Source organism: Rhineura floridana, chromosome 11 (assembly GCF_030035675.1).
Source record: "Rhineura floridana isolate rRhiFlo1 chromosome 11, rRhiFlo1.hap2, whole genome shotgun sequence".
Classification (NCBI taxonomy): domain Eukaryota; kingdom Metazoa; phylum Chordata; class Lepidosauria; order Squamata; family Rhineuridae; genus Rhineura; species Rhineura floridana.
The window spans coordinates 44225294-44248560 of record NC_084490.1 but is presented as its reverse complement, the minus strand read 5'-3'; the positions used below and the strand labels follow the sequence as shown (position 1 = coordinate 44248560).

Genomic DNA, 23267 nt, shown 5'->3' with positions numbered 1-23267 from the left:
CATTACTCCTGAGGATCCTGGGAGTCCAGGGGAACTCCTAAGGACTGCCCCCAGGGGATCCTCTTGAGGGACCCTTGGGTGAGTTCCAGTGTGCCTGATCCTGAATGAGCCTCCAGTGGAGTCAGATGGAGAGGTTAAGCCACCACCCCCAGTCCTTGAGAGTGCAGGTGTCTAAAGGTCCAAGTCTGGGCTACAAGCCCACGACCAAACTCATGCCTGAGAGCTCAAAGTCTCTGTGAAACTCTGGAGTAAAGGGCTCTTTGTGAGTAAGAACACTCCTTGAAAGGAAGAGCTTAAAGAACATTCTCAAACATCAGCAGCTGGGATTGAACACTGATTGGGACCCAGTCTTTCAGCCCTTTCTTCAAGCCTTCCAGTCGCTGACACAATGCGGGTCTTTAGCTTCCTATCATGGGACTCCTTGACTTACCTTGCATGGACTGGAACTCTTCTGTTGGCTGACTCCTGGACTGTTACCTTATGATGCTGCTCTGGATCATGTTTTGGACTGTGATTGATCACTTGTGCCTGACCCTGGATTGTCTTTGCCTTTACATGCTTGACTTGTGCTATCATTGTTTAGCAATTTTGTATGTGATGCCTTAGTTGGGGCCTGCCTGCAGACTACACCTGTTGGAGCAGGACAGTGTGCTCCAGTGTCCGCTTTGCTCCTTCTCTATAAGTAGAAGAAGCAGACTAAATTATGCAAATATTCAGAGCTTGGAAAAGTTACTTTTTTGAACTACAGCTCCCATCAGCCCCAGCAAGCATGGCCACTGGATTGGACTAATGGGAGTTGTAGTTCAAAAAAATAACTTTTCCAAGCTCTGAAATATATACATGTGGGTGCAGGTATCTTTTCGGCGCCAGGTTAAGACCTGGCTATGCTCCCAGGCATTTTAAGCGTTTAATGTTATAATTTTAAATCTTTTTTGTTTGCTGTTTATTTATTGTGATATTCTGTATTTTAATCTTTTTGTACACCGCCCAGAGAGCTATTCGCTATGGGCGGTTTAAAAATGAAACAAAATAAATAAATAAAATAAATAAAATCTATTCATACAGGCTACAGAATTCAGTTTTTCTTGGTCTAGAATGTTGGCCACAGTGGCACAGAATTTTGATGACTAGAAAAAAGTACTTCTTGCATACTGTAGGGAGCCCAAACAATGAATAGTTAAATGTATTCTGGAAATTCCATAAAGCAACTTCAGTACTTGTGTGCTGTAGCTAAGCTATAGATAATACAGTTCTCATATGCTGTTCATAGAATTTGGAGGGGAGAAGGGGGAGAGTGGTGTGAATTTTGCCTTTGAAACTGGATGCCGCTTTTTATTACTTGCACACAGATCCCCCTGCTGTGTCCAAACTATTCCTCTCTACACCTTCCTTACATCAGCATATAAATATGAAATATGTCAGCTCTTCCAGCAGAGGGGTAAATGTGAGCTGCAAATCATACAACATTGTTACCTACTAGAATTCCACAGTAAAATAATAAGGGGTTTGTCTTTTGGAGGGTCAGCATGGGGTATAAAGGGTGAATGGAACACCTTCATGAATTTAAAGTTGGAAGAACAACAGGAGCTCAAAAGGAAATTATGATGGAAAGAAAGAGCAATAGAAGCAACCCTTAAAACTGACCTAATTCATCTCTGTTGAGTGGTGGCTGATTTCAAAAGCAAGACTATAGGGAGTTCAAACTTGCCTGGAATTCTCCGTCTCTGACCTGAATGTTTCTTCCCTTGTGTTGCCAGATTGGGGAGCAAGACTGTGGTTATGAAGTGGTGAAGGAAATTTGCTCTGCACATCCTCAGAGGCACTCTATGTTACTTCCCCTGTTCCAGAAATGAAGGCTGGCATTCCAAATAGCTTCAAAAGCTGAGGTCAGGTTCAAATTATTCACTGGTATTCAGCTGCCTCGGTGTATATCTCAATAGGTTTCTTCCACTTCTATCTTTTGATGCCACAAGGATCTTAAGTAACACCAGACCTTGGATATGCAAATGTGAATTAATAATAGCAATAGTGTGCCTTTGAGCATATGCAGAGTGCATTTCCATCACTGTTGAGCAACTACAAACAGATTGTTGCATGAATGTATGGACCTAGATAGAAAACTTCCCAGAACAGGCATAATTCTCGGATACCATTTAGTCCTGGCATTTGTCACTTCAGACATTAACCACTGAGTGTGTGGGGGTGATAGAGAGAGAATGAATGAATGAATTATACCTGTTATGCCCCCTTCAAAAATATGGTTTACAAATAAAAGGATGGCTTACAAATAAAATATCATTCATAAAAAATAAAATATTAAAACAATATAGTAAACAAAAACAACAGAGTTTTGTGGCACATTAAAGACTAACACATTTATTATGACATAAGTTTTTGTGGACTTCATCAGATGCATGGTGTTGTCCTGGGTTACAGGTATATATACACATGTTTTGGAACTGGAATTGTAAACAATGAGGTCAGAGGGAAATGAAGTGTAGAAAGTACAGACAGTGGCAATTACGTTATTAACAATGGCCTAAAATAAAATAACCTCCATCATCCCTGATGATTGGCCATGCTGGCTGCGGTTGGTCTGAGCTGAAGCCCAACAACATCCAGATGGCCACAGATTCCCTACCCCTGCAGTAGAGTGCAATAGTATGATGGGAGGGAACTAGCTTTAGGATAGGATAGGATAGGAGAGGAGAGGAGAGGAGAGGAGAGGAGAGGAGAGGACAGGAGAGGAGAGGAGAGGAGAGGAGAGGAGAGGAGAGGTGAGGTGAGGTGAGGTGAGGTGTAGAAAAAGTGAATAAGAAGAAATCTCAAGTTCTCATCATATTTTATTATTTATTTATTTAAGGCATTTATATACCATTTAATCATTAGCATTTCTTAACAGTGTAATACTGGAACTTAGGATCATCCACTGGAAATGAATAGTGGGAGTTTCAGGACAGTGAAAAAAAAGTACTCCTTCACATAGCATGTAGCCAAATTATGGGATTCCCTAGATGTAGTGATGGCCACCAACTTGGACAGCTCAAAGTGATTAGAAAAACTCATGGAGGTTAAGGTTATCAATGACTACGCCATGATGGCTATATGTTATCTCCAGTATTAGAGGCACTACACCTTTGAATATCTTTTGCTGGGGATCACAATCAGTGCTGTTGCATCTGGTTGGCCACTGTGGGAACAGACTGCTTAGTAGATAGTCCTTTGGTCTGATCCATCAGGGCTCTTCTTAACTTCTGGGTATAGTATAGTATAGTATAGTATAGTATAGTATAGTATAGTATAGTATAGTATAGTATAGTATAGTATAGTATAGTATAGTATAGTATAGTATAGTATAGTATAGTGCAAATAAGCATATGCAGACCCTTACATATATAAACACATCTCTCAGTGCAACTCTCAGTTTGTGCCCAGTTACATTTTTCCGGAATCATATGAACCTCAGGGTATTCATGAACTTTTCTCACCTACCCTGAAGGCTTGACCTCTGATCCATTTGTTGAAAGCCTATCCCTGAATATGCTTGGCGTTCTCTTGTTACCAGCTTGTGGTTTGTTCCTTCACCCCACCCCTGCAACCCAAAATAATTTTTCAAAGCAGACCTCTTGCCTGGAGTGCTGATGGAGTGGTGGGCCTTGGAAAGCACTGGTTGTGTGGGAAGACCTAAGCGTGACCCCATCTTTGGTCCTCTGGACAGCCTGAGCCTGTCCTTCGGTGAATTCATTTACGGTTGAACTTTCGGTGAACCAAAGCTGTAGGGGAAGAGGAGCTATCAGGGCAATGCAGGCAGAGTGAAGCTCTAGGCAAACCTATCAGCCTGAGTAAATATTGAACAAGCCCATGTGAGAGGCAGAGTTTGAAATGGAGCTGTCAGACCAGCTGTCAGACCAGTGTGTAAACTGTGAAGGCATAGGTGAGGTTTTTTTGAGGAGCAAAGGGGTCATCTATACCTTCTAAAAAGGGTGAGGCAGGGGAGCTTGTGCTCAGTCTGAATTTACGTGTGGAAGCAGCAAACAAGAAAGGGTCACTGAGCATGAACTGACTGTTTTTTTTCCTTTTTGCTGCTTAATGTCTAAAGTCAGAAGTGTGAGGGCTTAAACCTGCTTGGAAGCCAGACCTTTATTTTTGTTCTTTCATTCATTTTAAGAGATTATATACCACTTGATACCATAGTTTCTAACCAGTGTACAACAGGGATACAGCATAAAAAAAATAAAAATAACCATAAAGTCAGGGGAAAAACTTACTTAATAAATATCCCTGCTGAAATAATAATAGTAAAAGTTCTCAACAAGCATCAGAAGTTCAACAGGAAGGGCACCTGTCGGATCTCAGCCATGAGGGAATTCCACACAACTATGACCCACAAGGGTGAACACACAGCTCCTGGTGGACACAAGCTATGCATCTGAGTGCAGGGTCCCTTCATGGTAGTCACAGGCAAGCCCCCTTCTGAGATTATACAACCTTCTAAGATTATAGAATAATCTGGCTCGGTCTGAATACTGCTTTCTGCTTCTCTTTCAATATCACAATCTGACTGTCCTTTCTCACTGTCAGACTGCTTGAATGACTGAATTAAGGGTCTACACATTTATCTCCTGCTGCTACCAAACTGCTTGATTATATAGATGGGATCCTATCATCAGGATTCACTGTCTCTTCTGCAATTACACAATTTTCACTCTCCACAACTTATTTTGGCTTTTTGAAGTAGGAACTAATAAAGCCTTGCTTGCAATTGACATTTGTTGGGACTGTTCTCAGGGGCCAACACACTCCCCTTTCATGCTAATTGGCTCATAAGACACTGGAGACATAGGGACCCTGCTGTGACCTGGCTCCCCACAAAGTGAGGGGTTTAAGACACCACCACCCCACGATTCCAGACAACTAAACCCCTGGTGTCTCCCCTGAAGACCTCAGTGATCAGGCAGGGATACAAGCCATCAAGCAGTCCTTAAGGCATCCTGAATCCAAGTTGTTAAGGGACTTGTAAATTAATACTAGAAACATGAACTTGGTCTGGTAGCATATGGGTAGCCACTGTAAGCTTTTAAGTACCAGAGTTAGGTGCCCATCTTGACCCAGAATTTCTTTCTGCTAATCCCAGATGGGATATGCACTCTGCACATGATCATCTATTAATTCCTCTGTTTCAGGGCTGAAACATGTGGCAATGAAAACTAGAGCAGAGGACCATGCACAAAGTAAGCCCTGTATTATTTACTTACCACAGGGCTATTCTTTATGATCAGAAAAAGTGAGCTCCTACTATATTTATTATTGGCGATCACTCGTGGCCAAGTAAGATTGTCTTCCAAGATAAGGTCCTTAACGGTGGGTCTGTAAGTGACTGTGGAGGGCAATTCTGGATCCACACAGCCTCCCACAGTGAGGACATAGGTTTCCAGATGGAAGATGGTCACGATGAGGATTTGCTTGACGTGCCTTCTGCTTAGCTTGTTTGTCCCTTTCGCCCTGTGCTTGTATTTAACCAGAGGGCAATACACCTGCCAGTCTCAGCATATCTTGTCTTTATGCAAATGGAAGGGGGCACATATTCTTGCTGCAGGTGGGATTGCTTTGTTTTGGATAATGTTCATTTAAAAAAAAATCAAGGGAGACAGTCCACACTACAAGTAAAATTTAAAAATGATGCACATATTGATTCAGAAGAACTTTTCAGTAGATTGCGCTCAAAGCTTACAAAGTGAGAGTGCCTTGCTGCAGAGAAAGAAGGCACCCTTGCTTACATTTGCTGAATTTTGGTCACTTCCAAACAACCTGTTTATTTGAGTGTTCATTTGGATTTGTTTGCAGGGAGGTTAAATGACATTGCATCAAGCAAATGTTATTCCACACTTTCCTGTGCATTCTCCCAGCTTGTTGCACAAGAAATTCAAATCATCTTTACTTGTGAAACCTGAATTTTCTAGTATGTGGTTGCATCCCAAACGAAAATAGCGACAGTCTTGAACCACCCTTTGTCTCTTTATAAAGGCCTACATGACTGTGCTTACTCATGAGTGGAGCAGCGGGGGAGCACTCAATCTAGAAATTACTTTCCCCCTTCCAAATTCAAGTGTTTGAAACATTCACACAACCACATTCTACACTGTTTTCATGATCTCAACGTACACAAAGTGAGAGAGGGAACTACATCTTCCCAGGGGCAAAATGCTGTAGTTTGAAAGATGGGGATATGCAGTATTCTTATAACTAAAATGATGCCTTGATGAAAGATACTTTGACACACACCCCATTAAACAAGGAACTGTATCCTGTGAGCAAAATACTGTATGAAAAGCTTTGAGAATATACATGTATCTGGAAATAGTGAAGACAAGGCTTCTGATCCAGAAGTAGTTTGAGTGCCAACACCCACTTAAAGCACTAGGGCAAGGATAGGGAACCTGTAGCCCTCCATATGTTATTGGATTACAGCTCCATTTATCTCCAACTGTCACCCATGCTGGTTGGGGCTGATAGTCCAAGAACATGTGGAGGGCCACAGGTTCTCCACTCCTGAGCTAGGGACATTCTGAAAGTTCACTCCTTTCCATTCCTCGCAAGTGGGCTTGAGCTCCTTCTGGGTAATCTTTTTGCAGAAATTTGCAACAGTACTTAGGGCAGATAAAAATATAAAACTTTAAATTGAATTATAATGTAATCCTATACATGTCTACAAAAAAAGAAGCCTCACTGGGTTCAGTGGGACATTCCCAGGTATGTATGAAGGAATGAATAGCAGCTTTAGAAATATATTTTTACAGAAATTCTAAATTTTGGCACAATTTCAAAATCCAAATATAAAGTCTTCAATTTTGAAGATTTTCACATTTCAGTTTTGAAATTCAGCAATGAGAGAGTTTTTTAAAAATTAAATCGAAAATCTTCTTGATTAGGTCAGTAATGCACAGGAATTTTCAACATGCCAGTGAAATGTAACACAATAAAGTTAGCTATTAATATGACAAATCCAATATTTATATGCTTTGACCCAAATTCAGAGAAAAAGTATTACAACTCTCATTCAGTAGGCTAGTGGCAAATTCAGAAGTGCAGTGTCCCTTCATGATAGTCACAGCCATACCTCCCCCCCCCCTTTTATTTTGCTGCTGGGTTGAGAATGAGATCCTTGCTAGTGGTTTCTCCCACAACAACAGATATCCCTAGGAGCAAACAGGCATGAAAGACTCACCTCCTTTCACTTTGATTGGCTCCAATCAGCAGGAAAGGACAAGTATATTAGAAGACTCTTCTTAGTGGCTAACATACCCCTCTTTCATGCTGATTGGCTCATAGGAAGCTGGAGACATAGAGACCCTGCTAAGACTCTTATCCTAAAAAGTAAGGGGTCTAAGACCCCCGAGACCCTGAATGACTACACCCCTGCTCTCATTCAAATGTTTCCCTGAACAAAAAGAATTCTGTATTATTTCTTGAAGATCTATTTTTAAACAACTAAAGCAAATGAGTTTTATGGGGGGGGGGGGTAGGCACCAAGCATACCTCTGTGTGGCCTCTCACATAGGTGAGGCACAGTTTAGGTGAGGCACCTCATGTCAAGAGGTTGACTCAACTAACTACAAACATGATGATGGGACACATAGGATGAGGTGGCCTTGAGCCATTTACCAATGAGGAGATGAGTGAGGGTGGGCTAGGGATAGTCAGTCATAACAAAAAGCACTTTGCACATGCATAGAAACACTCTTTATTCTTACTTTCATCTGCTGCTGGACCAATCAGTGGCATAAGGTAATAGCTCTGGCTTTCAGCTAAACCCTGAATGGTTCCACAAAAACAAACAAACAAAAACCTTTCCTTAAAGTTAAAAAGGCATAATGTTCTATTATGGCCTAAGCATATTATTCAAAGAAGCTGTCACAGACACCATAAAAAAGCTGCACAGCTAAAGGATCATCCAGTTCAGAGGGAGAGTTACAAGGACCCCAAAACTAAGAAGTCCTCTTTTTCTTCCTTTTAAATCGAATGTGATTTTCTGAGATCAAAAGGCCACACATTGTGAGAGCAAATGCTCTAAGAAGAGCAGGAGGAGAGAGAAGATCACACCAAGGGGTGGGAACAGATGGCATTGACATATTTGCCAAGAAGCCAAAGGGACTCCTGAACTTCTCCTCCTGCTCTTTTGTTTGTGAGTCTGGGCCGGAGGCAGGAGACCTGCTCAGTGTACCTTCTAAAGATGTTTCCCTTCAAAGAGAGGATGAGTAGATCCAGCCAAGCCTCTGCTAAAAACTATTTAGAAGCCTTTAAAAAGAAAAGAAAGTTGGGAATTTCTCTTTCTTTTGTGATAGTGAAGGAATTCCAGCTGGTTTGAGCGATTCTGTGGTTTCTGTATATGAGTCCTTGAAAGAGACTGTGGTTTTGACAGTTTGCCAGGACCTTTGCCAGGAGTGCCTGGCTTATTTAAAAAAATGTGTATGCAGCAGTCCCCCCACAACAAAGAGAAAAAGGGATGGATCAGACAGACAGCTATCATGACCACAGACATATCTTTTCATCTTCCTCTTTGTCTTGGGATGGAAGGAAGGACAGAAGGAAATCACGGGTTGGTCACTGCATGGACAGAAAGGAGAAATAAATGAGAGAAGATGGAAGGGTGGAAAAGGAGAGACAATAGAAAGAAGAAAAGGGGCAATAGTGAAAAGATCAATGGAAATAGAATGAGAGATGATTGATAGAATGATAGAATTGTGGAACTGTAGAGTTGGAAGTGATCCTGGAGGTCATCTAGTCCAGCTTTTTGCTCAATGCAGGATACACAACCCTTGACAGATGGCCATCAAGCCTCCAGTGAAGGAGAGCCCACAACCTCCCATGACAGTCTGTTCCACTGTCCAGTAGCTTTACAGCAAGGAAGTTCCCTCTAATGCTTAGCTGAATCTATTTCCCTGCAGTTTCCTTTCCAGCTATTGGTTCTAGACCAGCCCTCTGACTCCACAGAGAACAAGCCAGACTGAAGTGAAAGTGTGTGTGTGTGTGTGCACATGTGTGTGCGCACACAAATAACAGAATGGAAGAAAGCAGAGGAAGAAACAAGGCAAGCAGAGAGCAGAAAGATCAAAGAAAATAAATGATGGGTAGATGAGCCTAGCAGAAAAGAAGCCATCGCAACTCAGGGGGAGGGGAAAAAATCGCCATTGTGGAGTCCTTTGCCTTCTCATTTGAATCTACTTCAGGTTATTATAATGGTCCCCACCCACTTAAGTGCACAATCCAATGCATGTTTGCTCCGAAGATTACTCACTGCCTTTTATATTTGAACTTATGGCTTATCATTTCATTTAGACACCTATTTGGACTGTTTATATTAATGTACCCATTTAAAACAGGATTGTTGGTATATTCTTATTGTCAGTGTCAGCTGGCAACAGATTGTGGTTGTTGTTTATTTTTCTTTTTTCTGTTATAATTGCAAATGAACAGGGGCATAGTTGTCCAGGGTCTCGGGGGGTCTTAGACCCTTTCCCATTTTGAGAGCAGGGTCCCAATGTCTCCAGCATCCTATGAGCCAACCAGTGTGAAAGCAGAGTTTGTTAGCCACTGAGAAGAGTCTTCTAACATGTTTCTTTGTCCTTTCCTGCTGATTGGAGCCAAACAGAATGAAAGGAGGTGAGTCAACCACTGAGAAGACTCTTCTCAGTGGCAAATACACTCCCCCTTCATGCTGATTAGCTCCTAGGGATAGCTGTTGTTGTTGTGGGAGAACGCATTAACAAGAAGCAGAAAGCAATGTTCAAACCTGGCCAGGTTATTCTACAATATTAGATTGTATAATCTTAGAAGGGGTGTGCCTGTGAGGGGGCATGGCTGTGACTATCATGAAGGACCATGCACTTCTGAATTTACCACTAATGTACACCACTGCAAATGAAATAAAAAATTAAGGAACAAAATAAAAATGTTTGCTCGGAAGAAAGTCCTGCTGTGTTCCGTGGGCCTTACTTGATTAGATTGCATCCTTAGCTATCTTTTGAGGATTCACTGCATCATCTAGAAATGCAGCAGTAATAATACAGGGTTTCCCTATTTCTCTCACACTTTGGCATGGTTTAACCACTCACACCAACTACAGATACATGTAGAAAACACCAAAATCTAAGGGAAGGAGAGGGCTACCATGGAAGCTGCTGGGTACACCCCAGAGGGAACATTGGGAGGTGACCCTGAGACCAACTGGTAAAACACAAAGGGATCAAGAAAGGAGCCACATAGATTCTGCTATCTAAAGGACAGAGAGCTTTACATATGCAGAAGGACCAGGAAGCATCTTCCGGCCACTCCCTTTGAATTTCAGATGGAGCCCAGAGGAGTTTTTTGTTATCCCGACAAGCTGACACCAGCATGACCTTTTTCTGGCCATCTTTCCAAGCAATTTCCAACCAAACCTTTCCAACAAATGCCCTCTCCACCAGATGGGATTCTTCAAGACATCCTTATCTGGAAACTAGCTATCCTGGTAGATGGAGACGGAAACAGAAGCCTCTTAGAAAGGAGAAAGACAGAAAACACTAGTTTATGCAGTCAGAACTCATGTGGTGAAGCTTTCCCAGGACTGTACCACTTCAGGTCACAGGTGTGTGCCCCTAGGGGAAAAAATAATGAACTCTCTGCAAGTAGAGAACTAACATGTCAGGGGGGAGTGTTCTGTCTCTGACATGATAGTATCTTCCTATCTGTAGGAATCATCCCCATCTCCTGGAGGACTTCCAAAGAATGCAGTATCCACCTGCAGCCCAAAGTGGTAGAGTCCATGAAATGTTTTACCACTTAATATAAACTGGACCAGAGAGGCCATGACACCTTCAAGCTACTTCTGTATCCCTCTCAACCCACAGAAGACTAGGTAAGCCTATGTCTGGAGTGTTTTACTTCAGACAGCATTGCGCAGGGGGTTGGACTTGATGGCCTTATAGGCCCCTTCCAACTCTACTATTCTATGAGGTTCACATGAGTCAGTGCTGCTCTATGTAACAACAGCACACACACCCCACACACACATAGACAGGTAGCATGTCAGGAAGAAAGCTTCCTGCAAACTCTATACCCAAGGATTATTATTTTCTTGTATAGGAAGCATTCCTTCATCAGAACCCTTACCTGCTGTTTTTTAGTTTGCCATCTCAGAGAGAAGTAGGCCATAGAGGGGTGAGGGAACTGTCCTTAATAACGTCAAATCCTGAAAATACACAAGGAGACAGCCTTGTGTTATTTGATTCCTTCCTTCCATAGATGGCTCAAGCTTGCCTTAGCCACATCAAAAGATGTTTCCTTTTAAAAGATATTTTAAATTTCGGATTGCATTTTTATTGCAGGTTTCTCTTGATTTACAGGTGTGTTTATATTTTGCTTCCCAGTGAAATCCATGGGTCTTAAAAGTGCTTAATCTTGCCTGGATCCTGCCCAAGTTTGTTGTCCTCTGACCTGCCCTGACCTGCCCTGTTGTGCTGATGAGGGTATTCCACTATTTGACACTTAGGGAATATTTCATTCTCTGTTTGTCACTGACTAAGGAATGCAGCATTCTGGCCCATTCTCAGTGATCGGAAGCAGCTTGGAGTCATAGCTCAAAGTAGAAGGATGACAGAGTAGAAGGTTCCAGTTTCATGTCCAACATCTTCAGGTAGCTTGTGAAGGCTTTCCAGAGACCATCAGATGAGATGGATGGTCTGATTCAGTGCAAGGTAGCTTCATAAAAGCTGTAGGAAAATCCTCTCAGTCCCTCATTACCTGTCAATCCTGCCCTTTCCAGAAATGTTAAGAACATAAGAAGAGCCCTGCTGGATCAGGCCAAAGGCCCAGCTAGTCCAGCATCCTGTCCTCACAGTGGCCAACTAGATGCTTATGGGAAGCCCGCAGGCAGGACCTGAGTACAAGAGCACTCTCCCCACTTGTGACTCCCAGCAACGGGGATTCAGAAGCATACTGCCTCCGACAGTGGAGACAGAGCATAGCTATGGTGGCTAGTAACCATATTCTCCATGGATTTGTCTAATCCTCACTACATTTTGTGGGAGAGAATTCCATAGTTTAATTATGCACTGTGTGAACGCCTTTCTCTTATCTGTCCTGAGTCTTTCAGCATTCAGCTTGATTGGATGACTTCGAGTTCTAGCATTATGAGAGAGGGGAAAAAACTTCTCTTTGTCCACTTCCCCCCCCACCATGTATACTTTTTTTTACACCTCTACCATGTATCCTTTTACTCACCTTTTCTCTAAACTCAAAAGACCCAAATGCTGTAACCTTTCCTCACAGGGGGGTCACTCCATCCCCTTGATCATTTTGGTTGCCCTTTTCTGAACCTTTTCCAGCCCTGTAATATGCTTTTTGACGTGAGACGACCAGAACTGTACACAGTATTTCAAGCGCAGTGTCCCCACAAATGTTTGTGTTGCACAAAAGAGGGGGTGGGGTGGGGCAAAAGTGGAAAAGACAGTCAAACCACATGTTCTAGAAACTTGAGAAAATTTATACTTTATTTAATTTGAGGTAGTTTTGGTTCGAAATATAAAGCACAAGGAGGAGACTCCAGTTCCAGCTTAAAATGCTAGATACTTTCATTAACATCTAAATAGTAATAACAACAGTTTCACTTTTAAGAGGTTTTGCTCTAGAGCTAATATTTGTGGGGCTGGAAGACTGTCTGTCCGAGATTGCCCCACACTTATAGGGAGGAGTGGGTTTGATCTATGGGAAGGAATAATAAATATAGGAGAAATTGTTAGTATAGTTCAGCAATTAGATATCAATCAAAATTCAGTTCCATACAACCAAATCCTTAAACATGTCAAAACAAGATATTCTCACTAGATTTCCCCCCCTTTAGCAATCTGGAACTGATTTAGAAGTAATTTCTATAGATTTTAGCAGAACTGTCTCCCTCCAAGACAGCAGGCTGAGGATGGCAACCAACCCCAGTGGTGAATCTCTAAACCTTAGTTAAGGGGTCTGGAGGCTCCTGCATGCCTGCCAGGATGACCCTTCCCCTTTGACGTCAGATGTTCGTCTGCCTAATATCTGGTTTGTGTGTGCAGCGGGTGGTGTTTGTGTGTGTGTGTGTGTGTTGTTGCAAGTGGAGTGATTGTAAAGCATTGCCAGAGTCAAAGGATGTTATCCAAAGATCATGTATACAATCCCATCAATCATAGCCGTGAGTGAGTGTGTGTGTGTGAGAGAGAGAGAGAGAGTAAGATGGCAGTCCTGATGACATCTACGAGGGTGTAAATCCCATTAAGTTCAGTGGGTCTTACTTCAGAGTAAACATGAAAAGAACTGGGCGGCATATAGGAGGTGGAGATGGAAGAGGGAGAAGATCCAGCTTTCTCCCAAATTCTCAAACTTTTGACGTTGCTTGCAGGGCTCCTCATAGCTAGTGGGCTCACAGCATAGTGAACTTCTTTGCATTTTGAAATCTAACAGAGAGTGCTTGCTCTTTCCCAGCTCCCATTCATTGCAATAGACGGGCACTCAGCAGGAAGATCCCCCGCCCTGCCTTGTGCCAAATATGCTTAAGCCTCCTGGATACATTTAGTGGAGAGTAAGAGCTGTCCTCCAAAGGCACCCACATCCTTAATAAGCATATATAGAGTTCAAGGAGTTGCCAACGGATTTAAACATCCTCAAATCTTACGATTGCAAATCCCCAAATTTAAAGCACGTCTTCTTTCAAGCTTCTTTCGGGCTGTCCCTGAGCTGCTTGGCTACCTGGAGCTGTGAATGGGAGAGATGATAGCCCCAGTTCTCGAACTGAGTTCTAAACATCCTCTTTGAAAATTATCAAATTTAAGCCTATGGATTTTGGGGTTCTGCTTTCCCATTGCCTAAACCCTTTGGCTCGTAGGAATGGGGAATCTGCCTGTTGCAGAATTCTGTGAGACTCGTAGAATTGCATATATACTTCGTTATGTCCTAAAACACGTTTAAAAAAGAAAGAACAAATGAAAGAAATTTTAGAGAAATGATGAGTCATTCATCACGCTTGTGAATTCATACGATGTTCAAGCACATTCCCACGAGCATCTTATTATCATCATCATCATCATCATCAAAACTTTATGACAATCAAAGGCAATTTTTTAAAACGACCCATTAATAAGTAACTATCTGCTGTTTCTCTTCCCTTTTAGCAGATGCTGCATTCACAGGGTCAGAAAGCATATTCACGTCAACAACAGCTGATCAGTGAAAGCAATTCCATGTAACCAAGCTACTTCGGGCTAGCAGCGATTCTCTTCTAGTGCAAAACTGAACATGGGTGGGAGGAAAATGTCTTCTCCAAAGCCTCTGGCGTCATAACCGGGGGTGGCGGAGAGGGTCTTTCCTTCCTGTCTATACAAAATGTCAACACTTATTTTAAGGTCTGCTCTAAAGAACAGCAAGAAACGAGCAAGCAAACAGACGAACACACAAACATTACCCTGGTTCTATTCCTTTTAAGAGAAAGATCCACACATCGTACCCTGCATCCCAAGTAAGAAGAACAGAGACACTCAAAATATTGCTGAAAGTGCGGCTCCTAATTTTTGGGAGAAGAAGATGGGGAAAGGAAAAATGGATGTCCCTGAGATAAAGTCGTTCAACTGATTAGGCATTCAAAGAGACAGGCACTCTTTGGGCAGTTCCTGGTCTGAGAAGAAGCGATTTCCTGTAAAATAACAGGGCAACGGAGAGGGGAAGTTTAAGGGCTACCTATAGGAATGGTTCCTCCACTCGTCAGTTCTTTCGATCTTGTCTCTGCTGAAAAAAAGTAAGGAAAAATAGCGGCCGGTGGAGTTCTCTGTTCACATTGCTGGGTGCTGTCTGCTTTACCGAGGAAGGTGCAGTGTGTGGATTGCACTCCTGCTCCGTGGTTGTTTAAGTAAGCTAAGGAACACACGTGTACTTGTCATGCAGGGTTTCCACGGCAGTAGAAAACACGAGGTTGGCAGAGAGGCTGAAAATCTGCATCTATAAATGGTTCTTGTTGGAAAGAATGGGCCCATAAAACTGGCCTGCGTAAGTAAACCCCCCATAAATACCCAGGGAGCAATGATTTGCTTGCGTCGTTTGGGTTGTATATGTTGGTGCGAACACGTGGCACCTACAATCGAGGCGTCGGTGTGTGCAGATGTCCGCGCCTGTTAGCACATGTGCATGCTGGGGGCTTTCCTGCATGGGCGTGTTATGTGCCTGCCATAACTATTCAGGCTCAAGAGAATCTTGCTTTGCTGTGCAAGGAGAAGCTACTTCCTTAAAGCTGGGTGGAGGGCAGAAGGGATGCTGTTTCAGTGAGGGCGGAGGGGTGAAGGATCATGCGTGTCTTCCCCTTCAAGAGGACACGGAGCTGGGCGAAGCGTCGGGAGTGGAGGATCTGCTCGATCTGTCCGAAGCAGCCTCACTGGTTTCCTTGGCAGAGCCGCTGAGGTAGGCGGAGGCTCCGGCCATACCCTCCTTCTCCCTCTTCTTCTGCTTCATCCTCCTGTTTTGGAACCAGATTTTCACCTGGGTCTCGTTGAGCTCCAGCGTGGCCGCGATCTCCACCCGCCTGGCTCGGGTGAGGTACTTGCTGAAGTGGAATTCCTTCTCCAGCTCCGTCAGCTGCTTAGTGGTGAAGTTGGTCCGGATGGTGCTGGCGTGGACGACCAAGCCGTAGTCGGAGGCGTTCGCTGTTCAGCAACGAGCCAGAAGGCCAAACCAGAGAAAGGAAGCAACGAAGCCACGCGTTAGATGTGCAGCCCTGGTTCTAAAATCAGAACCACCCGCGCGCACCTATCGGGAAGCTTTGAATGATTTACCCCACCCGCCTTTGTGGCTTTCATGCAGGGAGGGGAATGCACCCTTGCAAATGTTCAAAGGCTCTCTGCGAGTACCGGCCCTGACTGAGGCATCGCTTAAGCTCACTCCCAGTGTGAGGGCTCAGGCTTCCCTGGAAATCCTCCGCCTCCCCGCCCAATCTAGACTCCTGGAATATTGTGTTGGGGTTATTGGGTGTTAACGATGCCACTTTACATCCTTTTTGCCATTACCCTTTGCTTACTATGTTTATACACCGCCTTTCATCCAGCTCCCAAGGCGGTTACAATATAAACACATCAAATCTCTTCACTGTTATTTATTTATTATGACGTATTTTTTGTTTGTTTTATATCCCGCCTTCCTCCCGCAAGAACCCAGGGCGGCTAACATTATTGTTTTTTATTGTTTGTAGTTGTATAGTATCTTAATTTTAATGGTTTTATCTTTATACTAATACCATACTACATAAGTTGTCTTGTACTCCTGTGTGTTAGCCAAAACTGCAGTAATAACACTCAAGAGAGAAGTACAGGCATGCTTGGGGTAACCTGAGATACTCATAAGTACCCCCCCGAAAAAAAAAACTTGAGAGACCCTCCCCCCAGCCTCATCATTCCTCAAAGCACCGAATGTTGAGAGGCCAAGAGAGGGGGGACTGATAACGGTGGGAGGAGGGAATAGAACGGCGAGGCTGGAACAGGAAGACAGAGAAACACCAATACGTATAAATAAAGGGTAGAAAGAACCATCTCATTGTCTGGATAGGCCACTTCCTGGTTCACAGCGAGAAGCTATTTTTCAACGTCTCCAGGTGGGAAACAACAAGCTTCAATGGACGGTCTTTTCGCGCCCATTCCCTTAATCCTATTTCTGTCCATAATTGCAAAAACTTTCCCCAGATAGACCTGTCTGGGTCGTTGTTTCTCACCTTCTTGTTTTGTGAGGATTTTTTTAATCAGCTGCATAAGTTGAAATGCACCAGCGAAGATTCAAATGGGTACTGATCAAGAAGCGTGCAGGAGTACGTCCCAGGAGATGGTGCCTTTTGCTCCCCCCAGGAGGGAATTCAAGGCGCAACCGGAGCCCCAATGGCAATTGAGCAGATTATGCTCAGCCGTCCCAACCACAGAGTATCGTGCACTTCAGAAACACCCAGCACTGGGCTGGGCCTCCATATCAATATCGGACTGCTCTAGCTCTAAGCGAAGCCCTAGAAGTTAATCCTAATCCTTTAGTAGGGATGGGTATTGTTGGCATTCGGGGTGCCTTCACTGACTGCATCAGAAGTACCGTTGTTTTAAAGTTGTTTTAGTGATGCCATGCCCATCACTAGATTACTCTGCACTTGTGGGTGGCTTGTGTGAAGCAACCCTGATTCTCATGAATAGGCACGGTCACAGTTACTGATGATCACTTGTATGTGTGAAGGAACAGTCACAGATCAACCACCCCACCTTAACTCAGACACGACATATGTGTGTGCGTGCATGAGTGCGTATGTGTCACATGTGGGAGGCAGCCCTGATTCTCTACCAGTAGATGAGTACCAAAGTTTGAAAGTGCCATAGACTGTTGGAAAAGCTAGTGATGCGCGTGTGTATGTGTGCCTCTGTATGTTGGGAAAAACCCTAGCCTTTCCTCTAAATAAATCCGTGTCTTGTCTTTTGAGTGATGAGAACAGATCTGGAAGGCAATTTTTGTCCAAAAAGCAGAATAAACATATAACAAATACAGTAAACCTATTTGCCCCATAACAAGTTGGAACTTTCAAAGGAGGTGATCCTGGATTATTCTGTTGCTAGCCTGCTATTTCCATGGGGCGGAAATCTATCCTGGCTTGTTTAACCACAAGCTCCCTTCCTACTATTTGAGCCCCTATCTCAGTGCATAAGCAAGAGGATGGCCTTCTCTCTACCCTCAGGCAACTTTGAAAACAGAGGCATATTGTCCCCAGCACCATCTATCTCTCACCCACACACCCTCTATTATGGTTTTTGCCTTCTAGTCCTCAGACGTGGGGGAGCTGATGTTGGTATGGCTTTAGAATTGCTTTTCTGGACCAGATTTGGTCTCTAATGAAGGACAAGACAAGTCAGATGGTCTTGGGATGCTCTGAAGTAAGGCAAATTGGAGATAACCATCATCCAGTGGAGAAGAAAAAATGAAACCCGGCTTATGCTACTCTCCCCTCCTCTCCCTCTCTTTTAAAGTATCCTGGGAAGGAAGCAGGGGGTGTGTTGGGGGGGTGTTACCTGTTTTAGGAGGGTTCCTTTTCACTTTCATCCAGTCAAAGGTTTGGGTGGCGGTGGCAGCCATGGGGCATTGCTGAGCTGAGCAAGCCTGCGGGTCTTTGTTCTCCTGTAAGGGTGGGGAGGGATTGCCAAAAGCCCCTTGCAAATAGCCACCCTGCTCAGGCCCATAGAGGTGTGGCTGGAACTGGCCCGGGATGGCACAGAAACCATCAGATAAACTCCCGAGGCTGGAAGAAGATGAAGAAGGAGCCATGCTGGCAGGGTAGGCCGAAGGCTGGAAATAGCCTCCATCCGTCTCTTGGGGGCCAAGATAGAAGTGCTGGTTGGTGAAGCTTGGGTTGCAGTTGGGGGCAGAGTATCCTCCTCCTCCTGGCTGAGATGATCCTGCGAAGGAGATGCCAAGGCCAGCAGGGTTGGGAGGAAGAGGAGGATAGTTGGGGCTCTGCTGCTGGTGGTGGTTGTGGTGGGCGTTGGGCCCTGCAGTGCCCACCCCTGTTGCCCCGAAGCGTCCCTCTGGATGGTAGCTGTCACAGGAAGGAGTGGTACCTGAGCAAACTGGGAAGGAAGCTGTCCCTTGGTCGAGATGCTGGTACTCCTTGGGCGCGTAGGCGCTTGTCCCACGGTTACAAATTGCATAGTCTAAGAAGAAGTTCATTCTAGGTATTGTTCCTTTGCCAATGATGGAAGAGGGTCAGCCTGTTTTACGGGGATTCCTTCTGCCCTACAACCTCTAGATAGTATGTCAAAAGTTAACTAGGAAAAGAGAGAGGAAGAGGGGGAGAGCAAGCGAGAAGCCTTCCCATCTATGGATCTCTAGCCTTGGAGCCCCCATACCCCCACCCCTCCTTCCAAAAGCCCTCAGAATGGGGGTGGGGTGGAAAGGTGGGGGTGGGGATGGAGGTGGAAGGGGGTCTGTACCACGTGGTTGCCTTCAAGCCCAATGAGCAAATGCCTCCTGAAGTTTGTCAGATATCTACCATCATCCATCAAGTCCTTGACATTTGCATGACAAAGGAACTTCAATCAAACTTTTCCCCATCGATCTGATTAACAACACGGATACGTCAAAAGGTTTTCCCCTCAAAGACTTCGGAAGGGGGGGGGAGGAAGTGACAGAAAGGGGTTGGCGAAAGGAACGGGGAGGAAGAAAAGAAAGGAGGAAAGTTAGGACTATTCAAGATCCACTCTATGTATTACACACACACACACACCTTCCAGTTCATAAGATGGCGGCAAAAACCATCAGAACTTTTCTTCCTAACTGGGACTGGGGGTGGGGAGGGGAGGGGAGGGGAGGGAAGGAGAGGCCCATATCAGCTACAGGAGGTTCACGTATCCCATAACACAGAGGGGGGAGAAAGAGAGATGGAGAGAGAGGTAGGGAAGACTTCTTAATAGACAAAAATGTTCTTTTTCCTCATTTAAAAAAATTAATCACCGAAAAGATACTTAAACGTTTATGGAGTTTGCTTAAAGTGCTTCTTGCTTTCCCTTAAAAAAGAAAAAAAGGGGGGAGAGGGAGAGATCCAAATAGCTCTGCGTTGCACATCGCCTTTGTGTCTAGAAGCAGTGTGCTTAAGAGCAATTTAATTCAATCAACATTCTAATGAGTTGTGAAATAAAGTTAGAAACACAATTGTCTTTTGTTGGAGGGGAAAAACGCAAATGAAATTGAAATTCGATGTACCCTGTCCATCTATTCGTTATTTATTTTATCTGACTATCCATCCATTTATTTCCACCCCTGCCTTCTAATCTGCGCTCCCCCCCCTTTTCCTTTTCTTATTTCATAAAAAGCAACTCTTACCATTTGGCCTTATTGTCACAGGACTTTGATTTGCCTGCTGTTGGGGGTGGGACGTTTAATTGCTGCGGGCCGTTCTTATAACTGAAACATACAAACAAACAGCTCCCAAAGGCCCCTTCTCAAGCCACACGTTTGCCAAGACAGGCAACTACTAGAAGAGAGCAGCCTGCGGAAAGGGAGCAATTTCCCATAGGCCCCTGTGATTTAGATCGCAAGTAGCTAAAATGTGCGTTTGATTTCTGGATGCGTCTTCTTTAGGGTTAGATGGGTCGTTTTGTTTCCTTTGGTTTGCGGGGGGGCGGAGGGAGAGGGGGAATTCACAGACTCTTTTCCCCTTCCGAGCAAAGGTGACAGAGAGCCAAACTTCGCGGAGCTCAAAAGCCAGCTCCGCGAGTGAACTTTTGGCCTGCTTCAAACCTCTGATGCTCTTCTCGTGGGCTGAACGACCAGTAAATATCCTGACAAGTAACAAATGACCGTGGGCGTCAGATTGGAAGTTACTCTTGTCTTCCCATTTGCTAACAAGTAAATAAATGTTGCTTGCCTGGGTTTCCATTCTATTAGGCATGGAGTGGTTTGAGTCTCTTCGCCTTTGTCAGTTATACACGAGGCTTTGGGAAGAGGCGATCCCAGGGAAGGGAAAGTTCGTAATCATCAATTTATGGACTCGCGAAAGTAGCCGAGCGGTCCTTTGACGATGCATCAAACAGAACCCTGAAGAAGGAAGAGAGAAGGGAGGCTGGAAAGAGACAGAGGGCTACAAAGGCTTGAGGAATGGAGAGCAGTAACTTCTGTTGAAGAGGGGTGGGCTGGGGTGAAGCCTAGAGACTCTCCCCTCTCCCAACTTCAGGAGCTGCTTTCGTCGATCCGGAGGAGCCACCGTTGCTCTCTCTGTGGAGTGTAGATGTTTAATGGGTTCCATACTGCGGAAGGGGGATGGATCAGTTCAAAATTGCTGGCAGTTTACGAGAGAGATTTGAGCAGGTAGAAAAGAGAGGGTGAGTCAAAGAGAAGCAAGGCGAGAAAGGAGAAATAAAAACGAATTAAGAGGAAGGAAAAGTTACACTCTCTCTCTCACACACACACCCTTAGTTACATAATGCTTACATTAAATTAGTAAAACTGCAATCCTAACCCCACTTGGAGTAAACCCCATGGGATTTATATCTGAGTAGACATAGTTAGGACTACAACCTTAGTCATTGCTTTGGGGTATCTTCTCTTTACACAGTTGCCCGTCGTGTAAACCCGACTAGAAACCAGAGCCCATTTTGGCTCCCTGATGACTAAGGCTGTTTGACACACACATGTTGGGAAACACGGGTTTATATTTTTAGATGTGCGAGGAAAACGTTGTACAAGTATACCTTTAAAAATCTTGAAACCACAAGGTGTAAAGTGGCTGTCTGATCCGGTGGCATCGCTCTCCCATCAACCGTCTCAGTACCTTTGGGGTCTGTTATCCCACCTTGTGGATTAGGATGAGAATCCCGGCATGCACTAGACTTTCTCTCCAGGACAGTTACTTTAGGTCTGCAGGGCCATCAGAATGCGGTCATTTTGTGTTCTTACGTGGCATTCCACGGTCTGAACGTTCTCTCTCGAGGAAATGACTAAGGCGGCTCGGTGGCCCGTGATTGTGTGTGTAGAGAAGTAATCGTGTTTTTTAAAACTTTTTTTAAAAAAATCAAAAGCCATTCCTCTTTGGAAAGTATGGCTAACCTCAGGTCTCAGCTTGTTATTTTCTTCCTTCCGGAGCTTGGCTTGTTAAACATGGGATTAATTTGCCTTGTTGAGTCATCAAATTGTGGTCACGGAAAGACTAATAAATAACTCTTTCGGTTTAAAGTCCAAATAAAAACCTGAGGCTATCTGTCAAGTCCTATCAATGCTTCTGAATTTGAGGGGATGGTGGGGAAAAGAGAGCTGAAAGAGTTATAGCGTCCCGTCTTCAGAAATATTTTCAGAGGTTTTTTTTTTTTTTTTTTTAAGGTGGGGGAGGCAGATCCAAGATGCTGCTGCTGCTGCTGTTGTTACTAGTTTAAAAGCTATCAGGACTTTGGATCTGAAAATTCGACGTACACTTAGAAACTTCAGTACTCGAATGAAAACAAACAGGACACAAATATGCATCGCATGGTTTACATAAGCACTGTGAGCATCAATAATAATAATAATACCTTTTTAAAAAATGCTACCACCGATTTCAGTCTGAAAATTCAACAAAAAAGTAACAAGGGGGCCTTGGTAAGAGAAACTGCAGAACTGAAATGAAAACAAATAAGATACAAATATGTATCACATGGTTTAAACGAGCATTAGGGGCGTGGTTCTCTTACAAAAACATCTGATGAGCCCCCCATTTGGCATAGCAGCAGCATGCGCCGATGTTCCAGAAAACACCAGATCATCATATTTACACCCCTGCTAGCTTCCCAGAATGAGCCCCTTCCTCTACCTGTTAGAGGTCTCAGCCTGTTTAGGTTGCTGTGCCAGCATTCTTTATAACGTCCCGCCACTATTTCATTCCACTTTATCGCTATGACGAAGCACTAGCTGTTGCCCACGGATTTAAAACTAGTTGTCTAGCTTTAAAAAACAACCCTTAATTAGTTCCGAGACAAAACTTCTCTTGGAAGCATAACCTGATAAAGCCCACAATGTGCAGACAACACTGTCTGGAAAAGGTGTCTGGGGAAAGGTCTTCCCTGAGTGAGTTGGTGGGTCAGTCAGCAGGAGAAATGAGCTGCTTGGGGTCTTCTCCTTTGCATTCCCCTTTGGAACTCAATGGCCGCTCACCATCTGCTCCGGAATGAGGATGACAGAGGAGGAGGTGTTCCATTCCTCCCCCACATCCGGGCCTGTCCTCATCCGCTGGAGTTTGTGAAAGATCTGTGTCATGAGAAGATTGGGGTGCGTGAGGGAGAGAGCTCTGGGGAAAATCAAAAAGGAGGCAGCAGTTCTCCTTCAAAGGCATAGAACTAGTGGGAGCTATAGTGAAGTTAGCATGCCAATTTTTCGCAGACATCCAAAACGGTATAGTTGTATATTCTATACAACCAAATTTTAAATTTAAAGGGGAGGGGACCCCAAATTCCGTGTTTGAATTTTCAGACCTCACCTTTTAAATGCAATTTTGAGGGATACTTTTCAAACGTCAGTCAGAAATGCTGTTAACTCCTTCTACGACAATCGTGTTATCAATTTGCCACTTTTGCAGTTTAGGACCCCTGCCTTCAAAAACCACTAAAAGAATAGAGTAAGAGCATCTATAACCTGGAATAGTGAAAAATCAAATTAAGAGAATATGAATATTGGCAAGAAGATATGTGCTAGAAGAATTTAACTGAGAACCTTCCTTCCCCCCTTCCAAAGTTGTTTCA

The 23267-nt window shown here is 44.0% G+C and overlaps 1 protein-coding gene across 1 annotated transcript; it reads right to left on the bottom strand.

Moving 5' to 3' along the window:
* Positions 1-15353: 15353 nt before the first annotated feature.
* On the bottom strand, positions 15354-18732 carry HOXB1 (homeobox B1). Its single transcript, XM_061589218.1, has 2 exons — positions 18078-18732; positions 15354-15695 (listed from the first exon to the last, which is right to left on the bottom strand). Exons 1-2 carry the CDS (start codon positions 18730-18732, stop codon positions 15358-15360), a joined length of 993 nt encoding a protein of 330 aa, XP_061445202.1. The 3' UTR covers positions 15354-15357.
* Between the last annotated feature and the right edge of the window lie 4535 nt (positions 18733-23267).